At 41.9% G+C, this 21,913-nt stretch overlaps 1 protein-coding gene and 1 long non-coding RNA gene across 5 annotated transcripts; one reads left to right on the top strand and one right to left on the bottom strand.

The window, feature by feature from the left end:
* Nucleotides 1-1,917: 1,917 nt before the first annotated feature.
* Nucleotides 1,918-12,791, bottom strand: LOC135499745 (uncharacterized). Of its 2 annotated transcripts, none has more exons than XR_010449335.1 (7): nucleotides 9,447-12,791; nucleotides 9,111-9,170; nucleotides 7,703-8,391; nucleotides 6,995-7,122; nucleotides 6,486-6,728; nucleotides 5,876-6,127; nucleotides 1,918-3,706 (listed from the first exon to the last, which is right to left on the bottom strand). It is a non-coding gene; the product is annotated as an uncharacterized LOC135499745 (long non-coding RNA). The 2 variants fall into 2 exon arrangements; XR_010449334.1 differs by having other exon boundaries at nucleotides 10,831-12,791.
* Nucleotides 12,792-13,125: 334 nt separating this feature from the next.
* LOC135499831 (uncharacterized) lies at nucleotides 13,126-20,666 on the top strand. 3 transcript variants are annotated; one of them, XM_064790797.1, is made up of 10 exons: nucleotides 13,126-13,236; nucleotides 13,965-14,097; nucleotides 14,564-14,725; nucleotides 15,136-15,261; nucleotides 15,757-16,042; nucleotides 16,447-16,641; nucleotides 17,335-17,460; nucleotides 17,768-17,833; nucleotides 18,622-19,622; nucleotides 20,149-20,666. In XM_064790797.1, exons 2-10 carry the CDS (start codon nucleotides 13,975-13,977, stop codon nucleotides 20,185-20,187), a joined length of 2,124 nt encoding a protein of 707 aa, XP_064646867.1. In that variant the 5' UTR covers nucleotides 13,126-13,236; nucleotides 13,965-13,974; the 3' UTR covers nucleotides 20,188-20,666. The 3 variants fall into 3 exon arrangements, with proteins under 3 accessions (XP_064646867.1, XP_064646869.1, XP_064646868.1); XM_064790798.1 differs by lacking the exon at nucleotides 13,126-13,236 and adding an exon at nucleotides 13,407-13,538; XM_064790799.1 differs by lacking the exon at nucleotides 17,768-17,833.
* Nucleotides 20,667-21,913: the final 1,247 nt, after the last annotated feature.

The following is a 21,913-nucleotide window of genomic DNA, read 5'->3' as shown; positions in this document are numbered from 1 at the left end:
TTGATTCATGAAAAGGGCGATAGGGCAATATCAAACAAACATTAATGGAAAAAAGTGGAATGCCATAAACTGAATATTGTTTCTAGACACTATTACATGTATAGCTAACTTTATCGTCTACCATGAGAACAATGCATGTAAAAACATATAAGTGAGTCTCGAAGTTATAACGTCAAAGGTCCGGTGGTGGATATACTGGAGTCCGTGAGCGCTGCCAGTCTAGTGGCGCTGTAACTGGCGTGTAAGGATACGATCGAGAGGACAGTTTGGGGTTCCAGCGAGACCAAATCAGTCTTGGCTGCTCTGCCAAGTTGTTAACATGGTGAGAGAGATGAGGCAGTCACAGCCGGGCCGAATCAATCCTGGCTGATCCACCGTGTTGACAACATGATGAGAGATATGAAACAGTCACAGCCTAGCCACATCAGTCTTGGCTGCTCTGCCAAGTTGTCATTATGGTGAGAGAGATGAAACAGTCACAGTCAGGCCGAATCAGTCCTGGCTGCTCCACCGTGTTGACAACATGATGAGAGAGAGGAGACAGACAGTCACAGCCTAGCCACACCAGTCTTGGCTGCTCTGCCAAGTTATCATTATGGTGAGAGAGATGAGACAGTCACAGCCAGGCCGAATCAGTCCTGGCTGCTCCACCGTGTTGACAACATGATGAGAGAGAGGCGACAGTCACATCCTAGCAACATCAGTCTTGGCTGCTCTGCCAAGTTGTCATTATGGTGAGAGAGATGAGACAGTCACAGCCAGGCCGAATCAGTCCTGGCTGCTCCACCGTGTTGACAACATGATGAGAGAGATGAGACAGTCACAGCCAGTCCAAATCAGTCTTGGCTGCTCTGCCAATTTGTCAATATGGTGAGAGAGATGAGGCAGTCACAGCCAGGCCGGATCTGTCCTGGCTGCTCCACCGTGTTGACAACATGATGAGAGAGGAGACAGTCACAGCCAGTCCAAATCAGTCTTGGCTGCTCTGCCAAGTTGTGAACATGGTGAGAGAGATGAAGCAGTCACAGCCAGGCCGAATCAGTCGTCCTGGCTGCTCCAACGTGTTGACAATAGGAGAGAGAGATGAGACAGTCACTGCCAGTCCAAATCAATCTTTGCTGCTCCACCATGTTGGCAACATGACGAGAGAGATGAGACAGTCACAGCCAGGCCCCATTCATGATCAGTCTTGTTGGCTGCTCTACCATGTTATCAACATGGTGAGAGAGAACAGACAGTCACAGCCAGGCCGAATCAGTCCTGGCTGCTCCACCATGTTGAGAATATGATGAGAGAGATGAGACAGTCACAGCCAGTCCAAATCAGTCTTGGCTGCTCTGCCAATTTGTCAACATGGTGAGAGGGATGAGGCAGTCACAGGCCGAATCAATCCTGGCTGCTCCACCGTGTTGACAACATGATGAGAGAGATGAGGAAGTCACAACAAGGCCGAATCAGTCCTGGCTGCTCTGCCAAGTTTTCAACATGATGAGAGAGACGAGACAGTCACAGCCAGGCCAAATCAGACTTGGCTGCTGCCAAGTTGTCAATATGGTGAAAGAGATGAGACGGGGAAATTTTTCGATATTTCCACCAGATGTGGTACTCTGCCAAATGGGAATAGTTGCCGATATAAAGGGGGATATGGTGATATTTGAATCCTAGAGGGCACCAACGTCACTTGCTAGTGTTAAAGGGAAATCTGTCGATATTTCAATCTCAGCGTCAACCGTCATTGGATTGCCCCACCTGGAAAAAATTGGCATGTGGGAATGTGGGTATGTGGTTTTAGATACTGTCCTCATCATTGGGTCACCAGTTTGTTGGTTTAAATGCATGACAATGTCGGAGCACCACCAGGTAAGTAAAGAAAAAAAGCAAATTTAAAACTTTTCTTTTGAAAATTATTTATTGTGACACATTCCAAGAATTATCCTCACATGGCAACTTGGAAAGTCAGTGTAGGAGGAAAACCGTTTCAACGGGAGAAAACCTACGCAATCAGAGGGAGTCGTCAACTCCATCACACAGGTGACAGGCACAGCGCTTACGACGATAATGACTTCATACATGTACATTACATCGATCATAGTCGCTGTGCCACTCCAATGCCCATTAAAGGACGAGACATGGAGATAATTGTTCTATCACACATGTTCTCCTCCTTTAGAATGTCCAAAAAAGACACAACTGAACAGAGATCTTACACTAGATGACTCAACAATTCCAACAATGAGCCAGCTAACAATGAGCTGGCACTTAACCTCTGCATGCATGTATTAAAACCTATTGTGTATGACTTCAGTTGAGCCATCTTCAGCGAACAATAGGTTAGGTCACTGCTCTCATTAATCCATGACCAAACAGGTTTAGGGCCCAATTTGAATAACAAAAGAACCACATTTCTCATGGCCAGGAACTGGACAGAGGCTGCCAATTAGCATGACAAAAGGAGCAGAGGTGACATGTATTTGCATGACAAAAGAGGTAGCTTTGACCTGGCAAGACTGGATGTTGGTCTGCCAGGTTTTTGCAAGTTGAGTCTAAGATCTCTTTTATTTTACTTACAAGATTTACATGCATTACAAATATAATTACATACCTATATGACAATATAAAACGTCTTACACATTGACGTTACACTTTTCTAAAATCATTCAGTACCAAGTCCAATAAAAATGTTCTTGATGGGGCAAAATGATATCTTTCATAACTTGCAGAACATGAAAATTATGCTCTTGCAATGAAAGTCTTCTTAAATCAAAACAAAGAAAAGACTAAGATTCTCTCCTGTGAGACCGCTATAGGTAGGATCAAGAACCAGTCTTATTCTGATAAGTTTCAATAAAACAATAGTTTTATTGACAAAGCTTATCAGTTAAATTGGTGAAAAGATGTTTTGCATACCATGATTTTTTTGTTCACGGGTATTGATTTAAAAGTGATGAGGAATTAAAAATTCACTCGATTTGTGTTGTTGGTCAGTTGTCTCAAGTATGAAGGTAAAGACACTGAGCAACTGAGCCAGGTCAATTATATGAAGGATCTTTGGCGCCTGGGCCCAGGTGGTGTTTAAATGCTGGTGGATTCTGTGGTACTGAAGAGATCAAGAAACAGTAAAAAGGCCTACAGTTCCATCAAGACACACATGTTCATTCGCTTTGCCTGGGGTCAGAGCAAAGCGAATGTCATGTGAACCCCATGTCTCATGTGATGGACATAATCAAATACAATAACTGATGAATTCGGTGATTTTTTAAGCAGAAAGATATTTTTGGCTTGAAACAAATCTGAAGCAGCCGGTAGGGTCCCAATGTACCTTAGGCTATTGCAAATGTTTTGTTTGGGTACCAACTTACCCTGTTGGCTGTCCTGTTAGCCAGAACATCCCTTCCACATTTTGATTTTTTAATTTTTGGGCTTGTGACATGCCCTGGTTTCCCTAATTACCTCATTACACCCTCCCCTCATTTTCTAAACTCTTCTTTAAATGTGTACGAATTTGAGCCATGGCAAGAGTTTGTCATTGCCCAAAAGAAGGCAAATAATTGCCTTCTCGCAATCAGAAAACAAAATATCAGGATTATTATCAAATCACCTTTCAATCAGATATTGCAATAAAAAGGTAAGGCCTACGGTGACAAAAATCAAACCTCCTTGACGGCGATGGGAGCATTCTCCTCCCTTCTCTTGGATGGCTCATCTCCTGAAAAGAAACATAATATTATATTAGTAGGTGCACACCATCATCAGCAAAGTATATGATGCACTGAACGGATTCGGGTCAATATTTTGAACGTAACATATGTACACTAACGCAAAACTTATGACTATATTTGATGATTGGGGAATTGTATGCAGTCTCAGCTCAATACATGGGTTACTCAGTGAGTTGCCCTAAAATTAATTGCAGTTGGTAAGAGGGGGAGGGGGCATTCAAATGTTCCATGTTACATCACAAATGAGCTGCTCTTCTTTCCCCAATATCATCAAATGAGCCAATCTCAGAAAATCTGGTTGCTTATGTACTGAGAACACATCAGTATCAGCCGACAGATTATAAGTTATTTTGATATTGGGGGGGGGGGGGGCCAAACCATATCGATTGACCTGGTAATGATCGGTGACTCGGTGACCTTACAGTTTCGTAACAGCAATGCCCATTGGCTAATCATCCAGCCACACGCATTCCCACTATTTGTGGCAGTCCCTTAGGAGATCCAATTCGAATAAATTGAAGCAATGGACTGCCCCAGGAGTGTAGGGCCTGACAGAGGAACTTTTGAGCAATATTCTATACCTCAGGCGACTGTAATCATATATATGTCAATAAAGTTGTTGTTTTTTGTTACCATTCAAACCTTAACCTCACAAATGAATATCTCCAACACTGCATAAAATTGTCCATGTGTTCACCTGGGTTCCTACAGTGAAGGATCATTATTTGACATGTGACGTCAAGAAGTAGACTAAGTGTGCCATCAGTAGCCAATTGATGATTTTCATGGATAGAGAGGGGTTTCCTCAAGTGTGAATGCCAGACATGTACGCCTAAGAACCATATTAGACCAAAAATTTGCTAGGGTAGGAGATCTTTCCTATTTGTGCATAGTTTCAGGTCAACGGCCCCACTCAGTGGTTACACAACTCGCCCTGCTGATGGACAAAAGTGTTCCTCACTGAAATTTGACTTTGGTGACCTTGACAAGGAGGTCAATCAAATCAAAGCCCAACTGAAAAAATATGTTTTATCATTGGATACACAGAAACGAAAAATTTTAATGAGAATTTAACCATTTGTTAAGGAGGAGGAGCTGGTTTTTTGTTTTTTACATTCCCTCCCCTCCTCCGTGGCTAATGGAACCAAAAGTCAGTCTGGAAGGAGAGCTTGCATGCCTGTGTTGGTCCTCTGTACAGGTGCCCTTCAACAGGCTAAATAGTGTCTCCGCAGTATGTTCAAAGGCAAAGTGGTTACAAAATGTGCCCTACCAAAGGACGAAACAATGAAATTTTTAACTTTGACACTGTGACCTTGAAAGAACATCAAATATAAAACCCTCCCGATACATTATGTCTCTTCCTCAGATACACACACAATAGAAATTTCTTGAGCATCTGACTATTTCTTAAGGAGTTAAGAGCGGTTTTTGTGTTTTCACATTTTGCCCTTGGTGGCCAAATTAAGAATTAGATCGAAACAAAATTTGATCTGGAAGGAGGTCTTGCCCAGTGCGAAGTTTATGGACTGGTTCATGGACCTGGCAGTTATGAAACATGGCCTGCTGACGGACAACGACAACGACAACGACAGACGCTCCATGATGGCTATAGCATGCAGGTCAGTACCAATTTCAACTACCGGTACAGTTTTCATTGTAAATTCAGAAAAATTTCTATGGCCAGCAAAGTGGTTCCCTTTCTGGACAGTGATTTGAAAGGATCCCTTTCCTCTCATTGCTGGCAGAGGCAGGTTCACCGGTCTGCAGACAATTAGAAATGCTGCGGTGAAGGTGCATTGTTTTTTTCTACATTTCTTAAGATCATAAGGGATCAAGTACAACGTTGAAAAGTTTGAGAAAACTTCTAAGAGAGATCAAATTACTTAATCAAATTAATTCTCAAATTTCTGGTAATTTTTACAAATGAGAACTTTCCAAAAATATCATCAGGACTCTCAGCACTGCTTAGATTAACAACAGACATAAATCTGTCTGCTCATAAATAAATTGCAAACTTCTCAATATCAGAGGTCTGATCAATCTAAGAAGTTTTCTCTTTAACAATGTTTTTAATTGTTCACAATCCCTAAATAAGGCTAAAGCCTACACCAAAGCAATGAGATAGAAATTAGAAATTGATTTTTTAATATCATTACCATATGAGATGGCATCCTTCCATATGTAAGAGATGAACCGGGTCCATGGTGGCTGCTGGATATGGCGTCACATTACATAACGAGAAGGGCTCTATGTCCTTAGATTCATCAGAGTCCCCTATAGCATCATTTCGATTGTCATTAAAGTCTATTCGAATGACACACGATGTAAGTGTCCACCGCCGATATCCTTGAGCGAAATGATTCCATCCATTGAATCCACCCGACTCTCAGACCCGCATCCAAGCATGGCTGGAAGACAAAATATCAAGGTCAATCCATTGTTTACCAGGATTAAAAACTTGAGCCATTTGATAAAATTACAGTGCAGGGCAATGTACCTTCAACCCTAGCGCAGTTCCAAAACTCAATGTGTCTGCATGGACTGCTTGTCTGTCCAAAGACATTTTTGACCACGCTTTTTCAAGATGTTTTAGTTCAATAGTGCCTAACTGCAGGAATGCAATGAAGATTAGCTCAACCTTTTTTTCGGACGCAATCTTCAGTATGCCATTAAACACAGCCCAGAGCAAAGGAAATATCTTTTTACTGGTAAACAACTTCAGGGCGATTCATAATATTGAATTTTAAGTACACCACTTTATCTTACTGCATATGCATTGAATCCTTCCTCATACAACATCTGCCAGGAAGATCCCCATGAAGGTCAATTAGGCTGTCTTCCCCAAATTGTCGATGGATGAGTATGAAGGCATCTTATCATGGGGCGAAGTGTTGACATCTGTTGTTCTCTGGGTCTTTGAGAGTCATTCTTGCTTCAGTACGCATCGTAGATTGTGGTGGAAGTCATCGGGTCAACTCAACAGCCATCATCTCCAGTCATCTGCATAGCCTAGAAAACAGGGAAAAAATTAATTTAATACAGGGTAATCTCTACATCGATTGAGACCAAAAGAAATTAAATATTTTTATTCCTTTGGAGATGATCATCACTTTTAGTGTCAAGTTTTGTTTTTGCCACACTTTCTGGCTTCACATGTTTTTGATTATAAAGTGATCAGGGTTTTTCAAAATTTTCTGTTTTTTGTGGCACTGGTTGGACAGTTAAGTTTGTTTCATGAGAAGATATAATATCAACCAGGACTAAGTGGTGCTCACCCTGTAGACTGCAACATCGTCTTTTGTGTCCCTCGTCCTTGTGTCCCTCGTCCTTGTGTCCCTCGTCCTTGTCCTTGTGTCCCTCGTCCTTGTCCTTGTGGCCCTTGTACAATGTTGGCTCAGGCAGCCTAAAAAGAATCATATTTTTTGTTTAGGGGTTTATCTAATTTCTGAGTGTTTTTACTGCATGCTGCGTTCTCACTGAATCCGATTTAAAACTGTTTTCCAGAGAGCACTACCCGGAATACAAATGGCTGCACCAGTTTCGCAGCGGCTGCACCACACTTGGCCTAATGCGCATGCAATTCGATTTGAAAAGTGCAACTCTTGCCGCATATTGTAGAACGTGCCTTTCGCGGATGAATGTCCCTGCCTTTTGTTGTAATTAGAAGATAATCAAGACAGGAACAAGCTAAAATGCCCCCTGCCAATAGACTGTTTTAATACGTATAAATGCCCAGACTACAAGTTTCAATGAGAATCAATTTATGCGAATTCAATAAAGCACATTTAATTGTATTCTGGAACCAAATTGGTTGAAGTGGTTTCAAAACAGTGTGAACAGAATTGAGGGTGGCACCCCAATACGTGAATACGTATAAAAGTTGAAATTGTTCGTTGACAGATTGATACTTTTTTCAGAGTTATATTGACATCATTGTAATGCTTCTTTAATCCAGACGTAACTGAGGACTAAGTGATGCTTACCGTGTATTGCTCCAACATTGGCAGCAACATATCCTCGGGGTCCATCCAGTGTCTTCTCGGCTCTCGAGCTGGAGGCCGGCTCTCCTTCTTCATCGCCGTCATGTCAATTTCAGGGGGTGTATATTCTAGCATTGTGAAGCCCAAGGAGGTCAAGAACCATGTTGTCATCCAAAGAGCACAATGTCCTTGTCATTAGTACTAAACTGGTTTAGCACAAGTTCCACACGGACACGTCTGACATATCGTCCGACGAAATTCCGCAGGCGAACAACAGGCCTCGGACCCCAGTCATTCCATCCCCCTCGAGATCAGGTAGGGGATCGCTGGCCAGCTATTGCTTACTATTGTTAACAGTCGTAAGACTTATCCCGCCAACACTCTAAAACAAGGGGACCAATTGAATGACTAGCGACACGCAACATAATTCATTGCCCCCATCAATCAACCACAATGACTCAAGGGGAACACGTACCTTGAACCTAAGTCCATGTCATCACCGTCGAAACTTAGATGAGGACCGTGGAACAAAGTGGCAAGCATGCCTGGGACCCAGCCACCGCGCTTTGGACATGAGATGAGTTAGACTCAAGTCGCCAGTCACGATAACCAAATACACCAAGCGTATAGCTTGAATCGAACCCGATCTATCATTGTCATTGGTCACCTGGCCTGGCCTGGACAACTGAAAGCTGAATAGGTTAAAAAAGATGATAAGCAGGAAACACGAAACCAAAAGAATAACAACTATAATAGCTAGATAACTACGATAACTACTCTAACAACTAGAATAACAACAATAGCTACAAAACTAGCACAACATTGATCAGTCACACTTCCAGCACTCACTACAGCGACTAGAGTCCCTCCTCCCCCAAGACCTCCCACACCCTTTTTCATTCCCATTTCACACGCACACACACACGCACAACATCTTACTATGGTTACAACTTTTGAATAACCACCCGATTTGCAGATAGAAGTGTCACTGTCAATTTATATAATTTTCTTCATGACCAAAATATGATTTAGTAGTGGCTACATGATGCATGTACCGAATATATTAGTACTGCATTTTAAAAACATTTATTGGGATAAACATTTATTTTGAATATGCAAAATATAAATAAGATGAAAGTTTTAATATCTTTGATCTCTTAGAAAAAGTGCACATGATTAAGTCATGTAAGTTGCAATGGGGATAACAGTTATATGTGTTTCGTAATTAATGCATTCTTTACGCCAAAATAAATTGTTTCATTCTTTTTCTATATATCTCGCAGATTATTAGTCTGTAATTTTTTTCACTGCCTTGAGGCCCTGTGGGGGTCAAGTTACATGTTTATTTTACCAACGATAACACAGATTTGACAGTGGCACCTCTATTGACCAGTAGGATAAGTAAACCTACCCTTCTTCTTGGAAATCAGACTAGAATCTTCGAATGCAATTGCAGACAAGGTTGTGTCATCTGAAATGAAAAATTGGCACAAATGTGTAATTACAGCACTGCTAGCTGTATAATCATTACTTCTACTGAATTCCTAAAAATGATGATTGAATTAAATCTCTCAATTTTTACATGATTTGCCTTCCTTTGCCTGACAGAGGTTGACCTTATTCCTTTGTATTTATGGAAATAAATGTGAGATTCCCGCCAAAAAAAACAAAGGAAGTTGCTTTCTTCCAAAATCTCTTTTGCCTGTAAAAAGAGATAATGTCAAGATTCAGTCACGGTGATACCCACCTTTAAGAACATTGATGCTAAACACAAATAATTTTGCTATTTCAGAATGTTGAAAAAAGTAAAACTTGAAGATAGTTCTTTTTGGAAGAACCATGTACACCCTGCCAAAACGAATGTTCTGTCTGCACAGCATGCTTGAACCAAGCATTGGAACGTATAAAATGTGACAGGTAGTGGTATTATGTAACATGCCCAAACTTTCTTTCAAGATTGACATAGTCTGTTGTTGCCTTAGATAACCAAACAAAGGTGTCAGATGTAATGGGCCAAGCCAGATTGGTAATGGGATTGACCATAAGCCATGAATGAATAAACTTTTTATTTGATTATTATGGATTGGGTTAATAGAAATCGTACAAAGTGTTAATTAGAACAGTTGCTAGTTTTTCCTATAACAGTTTCTTGCAATGAAAACTGGTACTGGTAGAAAAAAGTGGTGAACTTACTGGATACGCACACATGTTAAACCAGAGTATAGCGCTTCGCAGAAAGCTTGCAGCTTTTCTGCTGAGCGTTTCACAATTTTTTTGAATTGATGTAATAAATGAAACGGCCAGGGGCTATTGTACTCATCGTCTCGATATTTGGTGGTTGTGGTATGAGAAAGACCCCTGGCGACATCTGTGTATATAACTTTATCTTGCCTACATAGTTGCCGCCTGAAGGGTCCCCGATTTCCTCAGGATTGTCTTACTATTAAAACATGAGATTTTCTCATTTAGCTCCTGCCTATAGTCCCCCTTTAAGGATTACATAAGTAGGATGGCATACCGGTATACATCCCGACGTAATCGGTGGTTTTCAATATACTCCGCCTCTCAATATTTCAAACGATTGTATATGATGTAGTATTATCAAAAACCTGTATCTTAGGATAACCGGTATACCCGTATAGGGACTAGGGTGTAGGCCCTATCCATTGTCATTGATGCCGCCGAGAACAACACACCTCTGCCTCTGCCACACGGCAGTATCTAAAACCACATACCACATAGGGGGGCCTACCCACATGCCAATTTTTTCCAGGTGGGGCAATCTAATGACAGTTGAAGATTTTTCTTCACAACTAACTGTTAAAGTTAAATCTGTCGATCTTTCAACCGCCAGTATAAAGGGGGAATTTTTCGATATTTCCACCAGATGTGGTAGGCCTACTCTGCCAAATGGGAATATCTGTCGATATAAAGGGGGATATGGTGATATTTGAATCCTAGAGAGCGCCACCGTCACTTTCCAGTGTTAAAGGGAAATCTGTCGATATTTCAATCTTAGCTGCAACCGTCATTGGAGTGGATTGCCTCACCTGGATTCTGGAAAAAATTGGTAACACATTTATTTTTGTGTGACAGACCTTCTTTGGCATATATGTATGGTCTGTACTTACTAAGACATCGTTCTTGATAAGACCCCCTTTAGGAGGGGCTCTTAAGATACACGTGTGTGCGGGAGTATATAATGTAAATGAAGTGAAATAAAGAGAGTAAATATTGTATATCCTACAAACAATTTTTTTTGGTATTTTTCTGAATTAACTCCGTTGAGTTTACCGATTTCTCCGCGATCTTCCGGTGGTGGTTGCTATCCCATTGCTTGAAATTAATTTAAATTAATTTAAATCTTCATGGGAATTCGCTACATCATATGCCTAAGAAATTGGCCAATTATATTAATATTTTTATCAGAGAAATATCCGTCCTAAATAATGACAGAAAAGGGTGGTTTATTTCAATTTTGTGTCGACATGATCGAGGTCACGTGACATAAAAACAAAACAATCGCACACACCCGTCCAAAAAAGGCACTTTAAGAAAAACAAATACGTTTTTCCAGCTTAAAACCACACTGACGACTAAGTTATATTGGTCTACTGCCCAAATCTGAAGTATCAAATTGAATCACAAACTAGAACTAGCTCTATTTAGCTATAGTTGCGTGAAAAATTCGGGTGAGCGACGTACATTCTGTACCCTAGCGGCCAATAATTAAACTACTTTCAGCCGTCTGCTCCGGTCTCGTTAGGGAGTTTTTCCCAAATGTACGCGATGATGACGTGCCCCATTAAAGGGAATGGCCCGCCAAAAAATGGGGAGTTTTGGACGGCCCGGTCAAAACCTTAGGCGGGAATAAGGTTTCATTGATAAATATAAGGAGTTTCAAGGCCCCCAAATCACTTGTAAGGTTCAATAGATACTGGCCTTTCATTGGTTAACCGTCTGCGTATCATTTACATACTCTCATTTTGAAATATATGACAATATTTACGATCACGTTATTGATTTTTGCAACATTTTCGGTAACGCGCCCCTTGCGGATCTGTAAGGTACCATTCGGATGCTTGAAAAATGCTTGTCTCGTCGATTCGCTCGCGGATAAACGCATCAGGTTGACTGCAGCAACTTTTAATTGTTGGAGACAGAGAAGGAAGGAATATGATTATCAGTTTGATGAAAACTTTGCAAAGTTTCTTCTTGGGACTCGAAATCCATACTACTATTCTCTCCATTTTCCATTTTCTCCTCTCTCCAACTCACTACTATCGCTATTGACTGCGTAACATACACTAACATTCTTTCGCTATCATTGCTAACTTCATTTACTAGAACACTGGCCTCTTTGTAGCCGATTATGTAACCCATAGTGGAAACACCTGACAGCGCCGCCCGGCATGATCCACGTGCTACTGGCATATTTATAACTCGTAGTAAATAAGGTTGTAAAAATATGCAAATGAGATGCCGTATATGGAAACCATGACGTCACTAAGCAGTTCTTATTTCTGCTACGGGTGGCGCTGTTGCTTGCTTCTGGAGGCGCTATTCAACCTCTTTAACAGGACGTAACATCTATTTTAAAATGCGTTTCGAAAGTGAATGCATGAGGACAACCCATTTGTGTCGTATATCACTGGAAACGCCCGATTCCCGTGAATAAGGTCAATCACAATGTATTACATTACCAAAACAAAAATGTGTCGGAAGGAACTATATGGATGGTCCCATCGCACCCCCCCCTCCAGCAGTATGACACAGAAGGGCTAGTTGACTGTCCACCGGGGGGGTTTGGGGGGAGCTTCCCCCCAACGCACTGGTAAAAACCTATGTCGACGGAGGGGGGTTTGGGGGGTGTCCCCCCATTGTAAGAGCTGTAGTTGTTAGAGCTTGCACTTAACATATGCTCGTAGGGGGGTTCGGGGGAGCTCCCCCGACCTAAAGGGGGGCTCACTAAGTTCTTGACTTTACATATTAAGTTCACATTCAAATATACACGTCAGAATGATGAAAACATGGAAATAACATGTGGAAAATCCATTCCCCGAATTTGAAACTTGGACTTTTCAAGTGGGGACTGACGGCCGCTGTTAAATTTTCTCGTCAGCCTGGCAACAACGAGCAAAAGTAAACTTGGCGAGAAAATTTCCACCGCGGCCGTGGACAGGGTCTATTCTACAGACCAAAGACTTCACAGACCACGTTATTTGGCTCTCACGTTTTTATTAGTGACAAATTCTGTGATATTGGACCTGCAACGGTTGCAGCATATGCTCAGAAACTCAGGGACCCTTCCCACGGCCGCTGTGGAAATTTCCTCGCCAAGTTTACTTTTGCTCGTTGTTGCCAGGCTGACGAGAAAATTTCCACAGCGGCCGTGAAACTAAATATAGAATCTGGAAGTCCCCACTTGAAAAGTCCAAGTTTCGAATTCGGGGAATGGATTTTTCACATGTTATTTCCTAGTTTTCATCATTCTGACGTGTATATTTGAATGTGAATTTATCAAGAACGGTGTCTTAGTAAGTACAGACCATACTTATATGCCAAAGAAGGTCTGTCACACAAAAATAAATGTGTTGGGGGACTTTTTATTATGAAGTTCAAGCCGGTTTTGCCCAGTAAAGATTACGACCCGGTCATCCTAAACAGCGTCCAGTACAGTAGCGTCCACCAGCGCCCACCAGCGGAAAATATGCGCGATGCCAGTTATTGGGCACGTTTTCTGTTATTGAAATCCTGTGCAAAAATGTATGCAATGGTTTCCCGTGATTGACCTCATGCGACGTCAACAGACCAGACAATGACGTCATGGCGTCAGAAGGTACGATCGATTGTGGCGCTGCCACTGGCATTAATCTTTACGCCGGTTCCTCATTGGCGTGCATGAATGATTATGGTGATGAATCAACTTTCGTCGATAGCCATCGATCACATTATTGAACTGTGTGAAGATATGGGCTCGTCATATCTAGGTCTATTGGCTTTCTCTCTCATATAAAGTCTGCTACCTACTATTTTATAGATCGATGGGTGGGCAGGCGGGGCAGTTCGTCACGAATATTTTTTCCCAAATGACATACTGTATCCAGTGCAATTTTTGTTCATAGTTCCTATAGCTCTATAGAGGGCATGCGTGCGTACAATTGTCCCGAATAATAATTGACTTAATTCATGCACGGTGAGTTTGATGTTCTGATTTCCCCCCCCCTCTTCTTGCAATGATTCTTGAATTAATTTCCCATTTCAGTTCTCAAGCCATGACAAGACAAGCAATCATAGCCCTCTGCCTCCTCTTTGCGGTGACAACGTCATGTTTTGGCTTTGTACACACCCTGTTGGGAGGCTGTGATGATATTGAAAAAGATTTCAAATTTGAAAAGGTAGGTATTTAAAGTCGAGATGAGATGCGGTACTCTGGTAAAGCAGCTGAGTCCTTGATACAGAGACATATGCCACTGCCAAGACTGCTGACTTGCATGTACAGTAGCGTGACAATTGGTGTCCTGATTAAAGAGGTCAAATTGAATTGAATAGGAACAACCAATTTGGGACCAAACCTAGTGTCGTAAACTGACAGGTTGTCCTTAATAGAGAGGTGTCCACTAAGGGAGGTTCTACCGTATAATCAAAATGGGCTAAAGGGCTAATTTCCAATTCAATAATTAATGATATGATTATGTGACACAATTTATATGATTGGAACATTCTCATCAGTGTAGAGCTCTCCTAAAAATGGTCATGTCTGAAGGGAGGTTGTTTGTGAAATGAGACAAGCCATCAGTCATATGTACATGTAAATTCCAATGTCAAGAAGTGATGTGTATTGATGTCTGTTCTCTGTCTTAGTCTCTGCGAGAAAAATGCAACAGAGACTTGGAAGAAGCCAATCAGAAGGCTGCAGATGCTGATGATGTCAAACGACAACTTGTAGACTGTCAAAATTCGGGCAAAAAACTCAAAAACGATATTGAGAAGTTGAAGAAGGAGAAGGACTACCTGAAAGGAGAGGTAATAGAAAGAAATATTCTTACTCTGTGACAAAGAATGCCTTTCTTACTCTATGTGGCCTAGAAAATGATATACTTATCCTCTGTAGCTGGCTGCGGAAATGCCATTCTTCTGCTCTCTTAGCAAGGAAATGCCATTCTTACCCTCTGTTGCTGAGGAATTGCCATTCAGGGGGGAGAAAATGGCACCCAGACGATTCCGATAGCCTACCTCAATACAGTGGCTGCACCTCGTGTAGAAATAGGAGTCATGTGTTGGCAGTGACGGGAGGAGAGGCTAACCGACTGATCACCAGTGCGAGGAGTCTTTTGTATCATCATCTTACGAATTGATGTCAAAGGCTTTGTGGGTCAGGTTGTCAAGCAGGATCCGAGCACAATGAAAGGTTATGTTTACTACCCTCATTTCAGGCCACGGAATATGAAAACTTGTTGATTCGTGAGCAGACCGAGTGTCGGAAGAAGGACAAGCGATGTAAGGCAGGCGAGGCACAACTCCAGCAGACACAAAGTAATCTGACAGAATGCGAGGACAAGGTAACTTACACATTTTTTTTTTTCAATCAGGTGATATTGGGTGATATGAATAAAGACTAGCAAGTGCTTTTATCTAAAACTTCATGTACATATACACTAGGCCGTTCTGTACAAAATTGAAGTAAAAGCATTTGCTCGTCTTTATTCATATCACCCATTATTGCTGTTATAGTATCGATTCTGTCTCCTGAATATGAAATCTAGGTCAGAATCACCTGGCAATCATTGACTGTTCTTGAGAGGGGGAAGACTCGGTCCCGACTTGTCACATCCACAAACTATGAAAGCCTGACTGACTCAAGAAGAGTCATCACTGTGGATCAGTTGCCCAACTGTTGGTGGAGGATTCACCTTGGAAATAAAGGGGGTCTAAGATCAACGCGCAAATACCTGAAAATACTTTTGATGTACAGATATTTGTTGATTCATATCATATTCATAGTGCCCACAAAGTTTTTCTATGTTTCTGACAGATGTATGCTTGCATCCTTTCAGCTTATAGACTGTGGTGGTACTCAATCCATCCAGGCAACGAAACACGTTGAATTTCTAAAAGGACAAATAAACGATCTAAAAAAGCATCGTGATCAACTCGATTTAGAACTAGAGGACACACAGACTTCATTCAGGAATTTGCGATATACTGAGACTATTTGCCAGTCAAACTACAGTGATCTCGTGCATCAGCTTTCTGAGTATAAAAATAGGATTCAAAGTTTACAGAATGAGAACCAGGCCAGTCAAAAGACTGTTGGAACAGACAGGACTCCATATTCTTACTGTGAGTTGTGCTGTAATGCCCGTCACCCGTTTTGAATCTGGTTCGATGAATGGTGTGGGATTGTAGTGATGGCAGTTACTTGAAAAGAATAAAGACACCTTTTGATACCAACGGAGTCCATCAAAACAAAATGTCCTTGCATAAGATTGAGTGTATGAAATGCAGTGCTCCCACTTTACAGAGGTTCTGTTAAGAAGGTGCTAGTTTGGAGAACATTTGATTACCTTTCTGATACATCCGAGAATCACCCTCTGTCCTCGCTGTAGACTACATCAGTGCTGACATGTATACATGTCAAGGGCAAGGCTAAAAAAACTTTCGATTTTGGGCCACCATTTGTAGTACTGCTAGTTCAAGTACAATGTCTTTGCTTACTTTTCATTTGACCATCTCTTTCGTTTCAGTTGATCAGCACCTCTTACTTCATGCTGTTGCCGTCATCCTACTCCTTTATCTAGCAACCCAAAATAATTCATTGAAGGAGAGCATGAAGCATTTAGAAAGGCTTACCACCGAACTGGAAAAAGATAAGACACCTAAAGAAGGATTAAGATCGCCTACCAGTAGTACACATGCTCAGGACCAGCGTCCTAATGAAAGTTAGTCCACTTTTTACAAGTCTTGTGTGGCTAGAGGGTGGTCAGCACAGATGCTTGCTTCACCTGCCTAACTGTCCCAAGTCATATATTGATCTCACCGCTGTGATGCTGAAACATTGTGATTCTCGAAAAAAGTGTTTTAAAGACGCTCTTTATTCAGGACCTCAAGTGATTCACTTAATTGTTGCACTGTGCAGTATATTATCAGAGAAAGCTTGTGTTCTTGTGTCATATTAAGTCTTCTCTGGATTATTCGTCGTACGAACTTGATGGCGTACATACTTTGGCCTTGTTACTCCAGTGCTGACCAGTGCATGAGGCATCCTCCTCAAGAAAAATCCGCTTCAGTTCTGTGCCTGCTTAGAGATGCTTCCCCACGTCTGTCAATCCGCTAGCATTTCTTCCTCAAAAGAACATCGCCTCGTTTCTTTGGGACAACCGTACTTCCGTTTTATCATCAGCCGACCCGGTGTAGGAAATCCCTGTAATATACTATCTGGTGGCATACGGCATTCATGACCAGTTCAAACATGGTGATTTCATGAAAACAACGCCTACGATCAACACTTGAGTATGAAGCAGGAACTTAGATTAAATGGAATCGGGGGTAAAGGTATATTTTGCTCGGAAAATGTGTTTTATCATCAGGAATTTTGCTGAAAATCTTTAATGTGTTTCTTTCATCTTCTCTAGACAAGACAGGGGAAGCAGAATCTGTCAAGGATCAACAAAGCGAGGAGATGTTCTCCGATGACGATACAGAAACTGAGGACAATGAAGCTGGCCATCAGAAGCAGGGTGCAGAAAATGCTCATGCAGGTAATACCGGTTGAGTGTCAAAAGAATCTCTTGTATGAGAAGATACGTAACTACTTTCTGTCACACTGATTATATACCTCCTCAGTTTACTCACAAACATTCTGCAAAAACAGTGGAACCTCCCTTAGCGGACACCACTCTATTAAAGCCACCCTCTCTGTTAAGGACACTTGTTTTGGTCTCAAATTGGTTGTCTCCATTCTGACCTCTGTAATGAGGACACCCCTCTATTAAAGGACATCATTTGTCAGTCTCGAGGGTGTCCTGAACGTTTCCTTTTTATCATTTATTTCTCTTTTATTTGAAGGCTCATCAGAACATTGGCAGTTAAGTGGAAAACCGAATCAGAAAGCCCCAAAGCGCTTCAACAAAGGTAGGGATTTCACTATTAGTGCATTTGATTACTTGTACCATGATTTGGTAACAACCAGGTCTCACGTCTTGAAGAGATGCCCTGTGTGGCCTGAACACAAATGCGCTAGCACCAGCCACGAGTTTAGTACACAAACCGATTGATGCTGAAATTGAGACTTATGGACTTAACAAGTGCACCTATGTGCAAATTCAAATGAGGCTTAGTTTATTTAAACTGTTAAAGTCGAAAGAATTGTGTAAATTTTTCAACAAGATTGTTCTGATAGAAAATGCTGCCTGTGTCTGTCCTCGAAATTGTCCACCCGTTTCTCACAAAATGCATATCTCATGTGATATGTACGTGTTTGCCAACTCATCGTCATCATCATCATCATCATCATCAGTCCCATGTGCCAGAACCTATTCCAATATGGTGTCAGAAGCAGTGTTATCAAATTCCTCTCCATGTTTTGGTTATTGTTGCTCTTGTATAAATGTTTCTTAGCAACGATAGTATAGCCTTGATTCAGTCAGATTACTTACATTCAAAGTATTGTTACAAAATTATGAGAATCAAGAATTTTCTCGATGAGCCTGATGGATCCCTTGATGGGTTATCTATGCAAAGCCAAATATTGTCATAAGACCCAGGTCTTCCAATTGAATTTTAGCCGGGATTTAACCGCAAAATGAGGATTTTGACTTCAATATAAGCGAATGGGTGGCAAGGCAAATATATAAGTATTGACACTGTGTGTCCTTCAGGTTATTAGTTGGTGACAAGTCTTTCCATTGTTGTTTCTTTAGGGGAACCTTGGGAAGAACCAATTAAAAAGCTTTGTGATGAAATAACAGAGTTGAAGAGCAGGCTTGCAAAGCTTGAACGCAATGGATTGGAAAACCAAGTGACTGTTGGGGACAAGAATGGGGCTGTGAATCCAACGCCTCAGGATGGTCAAACTGATAAAGGTGCTGGAACTGGAGGATTAACCGGTAAAACGACGGACTTTGATGCTGACAAGAATAAAAAACATTCCGATCAAAAAGCCAAGCAGGAGGCAGCAGTGAAAAATCAGAACCCGCCAAGTCAAGTTCAATCTGTGGACAATGGGGAGGCCGCTACTGAGAGTCGTGGTGGTGGTGATGGTCATGGTGCAGATGCAGCTGCGATAAGCAAGGCTCCGAAAGTCCGAGAAGACCCCCATAGTGAGAGCGATGGGGTTGTTTCCACCAAGAGTCCAAACATTGATGACACCTCTCTAGACAATGATGCTACTGCTACTGCTGCTCCTACCCATAATGGTTCAGAACATCTAGATGAGGCGACAAATGACAGCGGGGACGACCCTACTGAGAGTCATGATGGTGGTGACGGTCATGGTGCAGATGCAGCTGCGATAAGCAACTCTCCCGAAGTCCAAGAAGACCTCCATAGTGAGAGCGATGGGGTTGTTTCCACCAAGAGTCCAAACATTGATGACACCTCTCTAGACAAAGATGCTACTGCTGCTACTGCTACTGCTGCTCCTACCCATAATGGTTCAGAACATCTAGATGAGGCGACAAATGACAGCAGGGACGACGCTACTGAGAGTCATGATGGTGGTGACGGTCATGGTGCAGATGCAGCTGCGATAAGCAACTCTCCCGAAGTCCAAGAAGACCTCCATAGTGAGAGCGATGGGGTTGTTTCCACCAAGAGTCCAAACATTGATGACACCTCTCTAGACAAAGATGCTGCTACTGCTACTGCTGCTCCTGCCCACAATGGTTCAGAACATCAAGATGAGGCGACAAATGACAGTCTGGTGAGTTGATATGAATGAAGTACTAACATCCTTTCCCGCTTCATTATGTGGTAAATTGATAATGCCTAAGTTGAGAGAGAGAAAGGCTGTGTGGCTAACACAGGTTCTGGCAGTAATTAGTGGAACTCCTTCTCCTGTATGGAATGGTGATGATGATGATGATGATGATGAGTGATATTGTTATAGTGTATGACTTGTTGGTGATGATGTTGATAATGATTACAAATTGGTTCATGTCCATATCATTCATCACTCTCAAAGATCCGTTGCTATGAAATTTTTCTCATCTGCTATTACCTGAAGTAAACAATATCTCCCCTATTTTCCTTGTACCAAAAATGTCTAGCCAAGCTATTTTTGTCTTCAGTCATCTAGGAAAACAGAAAAAAGAACTTCTCCACAATCCTTACCGAAAGTAAGACTGGTAAACGGTGAACATTTGCTGGTTTACAGTAATGATCACAAGTTTATTTCAAACTACTTCTCCTTCTATTTTCATCTGAGGCCCATTCTTTTGTCTTTGCAGTTAAAGGAAGGAGATAATGACACTGGAACCAGGGTGTAAGTGCATGGTTCCAACTGCAATGCTTTCATTGCTTTCAATCAACTGACAGTGGATTACTCTTCAGTGATATTCAAGAACTTTGTCTTTCTGTGAATTGTCCAATCAGAGGAACTCCATCCTGTTTCAAATTTATAACTGCTGATGCAGGTGATTTGATCAGACGTTTGCATATTATGTGATAATTGTAAAACACTATTGTAACAGTGACTACACTCCAGACGTAGTGGACTGGCTTCGTCATATCTCCTGGAATGATCAATATGATAAAATGGACAACATAGGAGTCTAAACAATGACTGGATATAATGAATAGGTGTGAATAGTGATTGACAATGAAAACCTCTATGATGAAATCAACCTGTCCACTACTATACTGCTTTTGTGAATCTAAGATATAAGTGTCTGGGTATTTGCTTTATTTGTTAAATTCAGAGATTGTAATTCGATATGTACCATGAATAGGATATTAAATATCATTGATTTTCCAAATTTGTTCTGTGCGGATCATTGACAGATGGCAATTCATTTTATAAACTGAGCTTCAATAAGTCTCTGCAAACCGAAGGTGTGGAAGACCGAAAGTCGGCCAAGTGTAAAGTCTTCAGTCAACGGGCAGTCGATGACGAAAGAGAAGTATTTAACGACGACCACAACTACGAGCTTTGTCCGACAATAGATCATGCAATCTCGACACTAGAGGCGCTGATTTCGTTCCTTCGGTCTCACTAGCCGGTGCGGAGGCGAGGCCTACCTGCCTCCAAAAATGACACGACGTCATTTCATGCATATCCCTGTTCCAGCGGCTGTAGACTTGGCAGTACCTTACTCTCAAACCTATACATTTATGAATAGCTTCGGCACACCCTGTAGAGAAATGATACATTCAGTAGTGACATGGTCCACCCTGTAGAAACATGGTCGCTTTGTTGGGAGAGCGACATCCAGCTCAGACAGAGTACGCCTAGTATTGGCATGGACTTGGTACACTAAGTATCAACACTGCCATGGTGCGCTAATATGTAAAGTCACAGACTTAGTGCACCCCCTTTTATGTCGGGGGAGCTCCCCCAAACCCCCCCTTAGAGCATATGTTAAGTCAGTGCAAGCTCTAACAACTACAGCTGTTACAATGGGGGGACACCCCCCCCCCAAACCCCCCTCCGTCGACATAGGTTTTAACCAGTGCGTTGGGGAGGACAGTCAACTAGCCTTTCTGTGTCATACTGCTGGGGGGGGGGGGCGATGGATGTCATGATATTATCCAGTGCAATGGGGGGAGCCCCCCAAACCCCCCGGTGGACAGTCAACTAGCCCTTCCATGTCATTTACCGCTGGGGGGGGGACCAGTGCAATGGGGGAAGCCCGCCCCCCATTGCCATTGGACAGTCAATTAACCCTTCCGTGTACCCACTCACTGGGTGATTTTGAGCCTATAGGCCTGCCATTATGACATCAAAATAAATTGGTTTAAATTGTCTTTGGACTTGGTTGTGACTGCCAAGTCGAGTGCCAGTGCCACAAAATGCCAAAAATAATTATTGCGAAAGGTCGTGTTATGGAAAAATGGGATGACGATATGGACTGCATATGAGTCTAGTCCACTGATAGCATCAAATTTGACAATCATATGTCGTACGATTGTGACATTCGGCAGGTCTAGCCGGGCGAACGACGACCAACGGAACTGTTATATTTGGTAGGAAAAGCAATCAGAGAAATGTTAAAC

Source organism: Lineus longissimus, chromosome 15 (assembly GCF_910592395.1).
Source record: "Lineus longissimus chromosome 15, tnLinLong1.2, whole genome shotgun sequence".
NCBI lineage: Eukaryota > Metazoa > Nemertea > Pilidiophora > Heteronemertea > Lineidae > Lineus > Lineus longissimus.
The sequence above is the reverse complement of the archived record's forward strand: the minus strand, read 5'-3'. Positions and strand labels throughout refer to the sequence as shown.

What these genes read in the sequence shown, in the direction of transcription:
- LOC135499831 (XM_064790797.1), top strand. Translation starts at nt 13,975, where the DNA reads ATGACAAGACAAGCAATCATAGCCCTCTGCCTCCTCTTTGCGGTGACA. An exon ending in GGACCAGCGTCCTAATGAAA is followed by an intron (nt 16,642 to 17,334) that starts GTTAGTCCACTT and finishes CATCTTCTCTAG; the next exon opens with ACAAGACAGGGGAAGCAGAA. An exon ending in CCCAAAGCGCTTCAACAAAG is followed by an intron (nt 17,834 to 18,621) that starts GTAGGGATTTCA and finishes TTGTTTCTTTAG; the next exon opens with GGGAACCTTGGGAAGAACCA.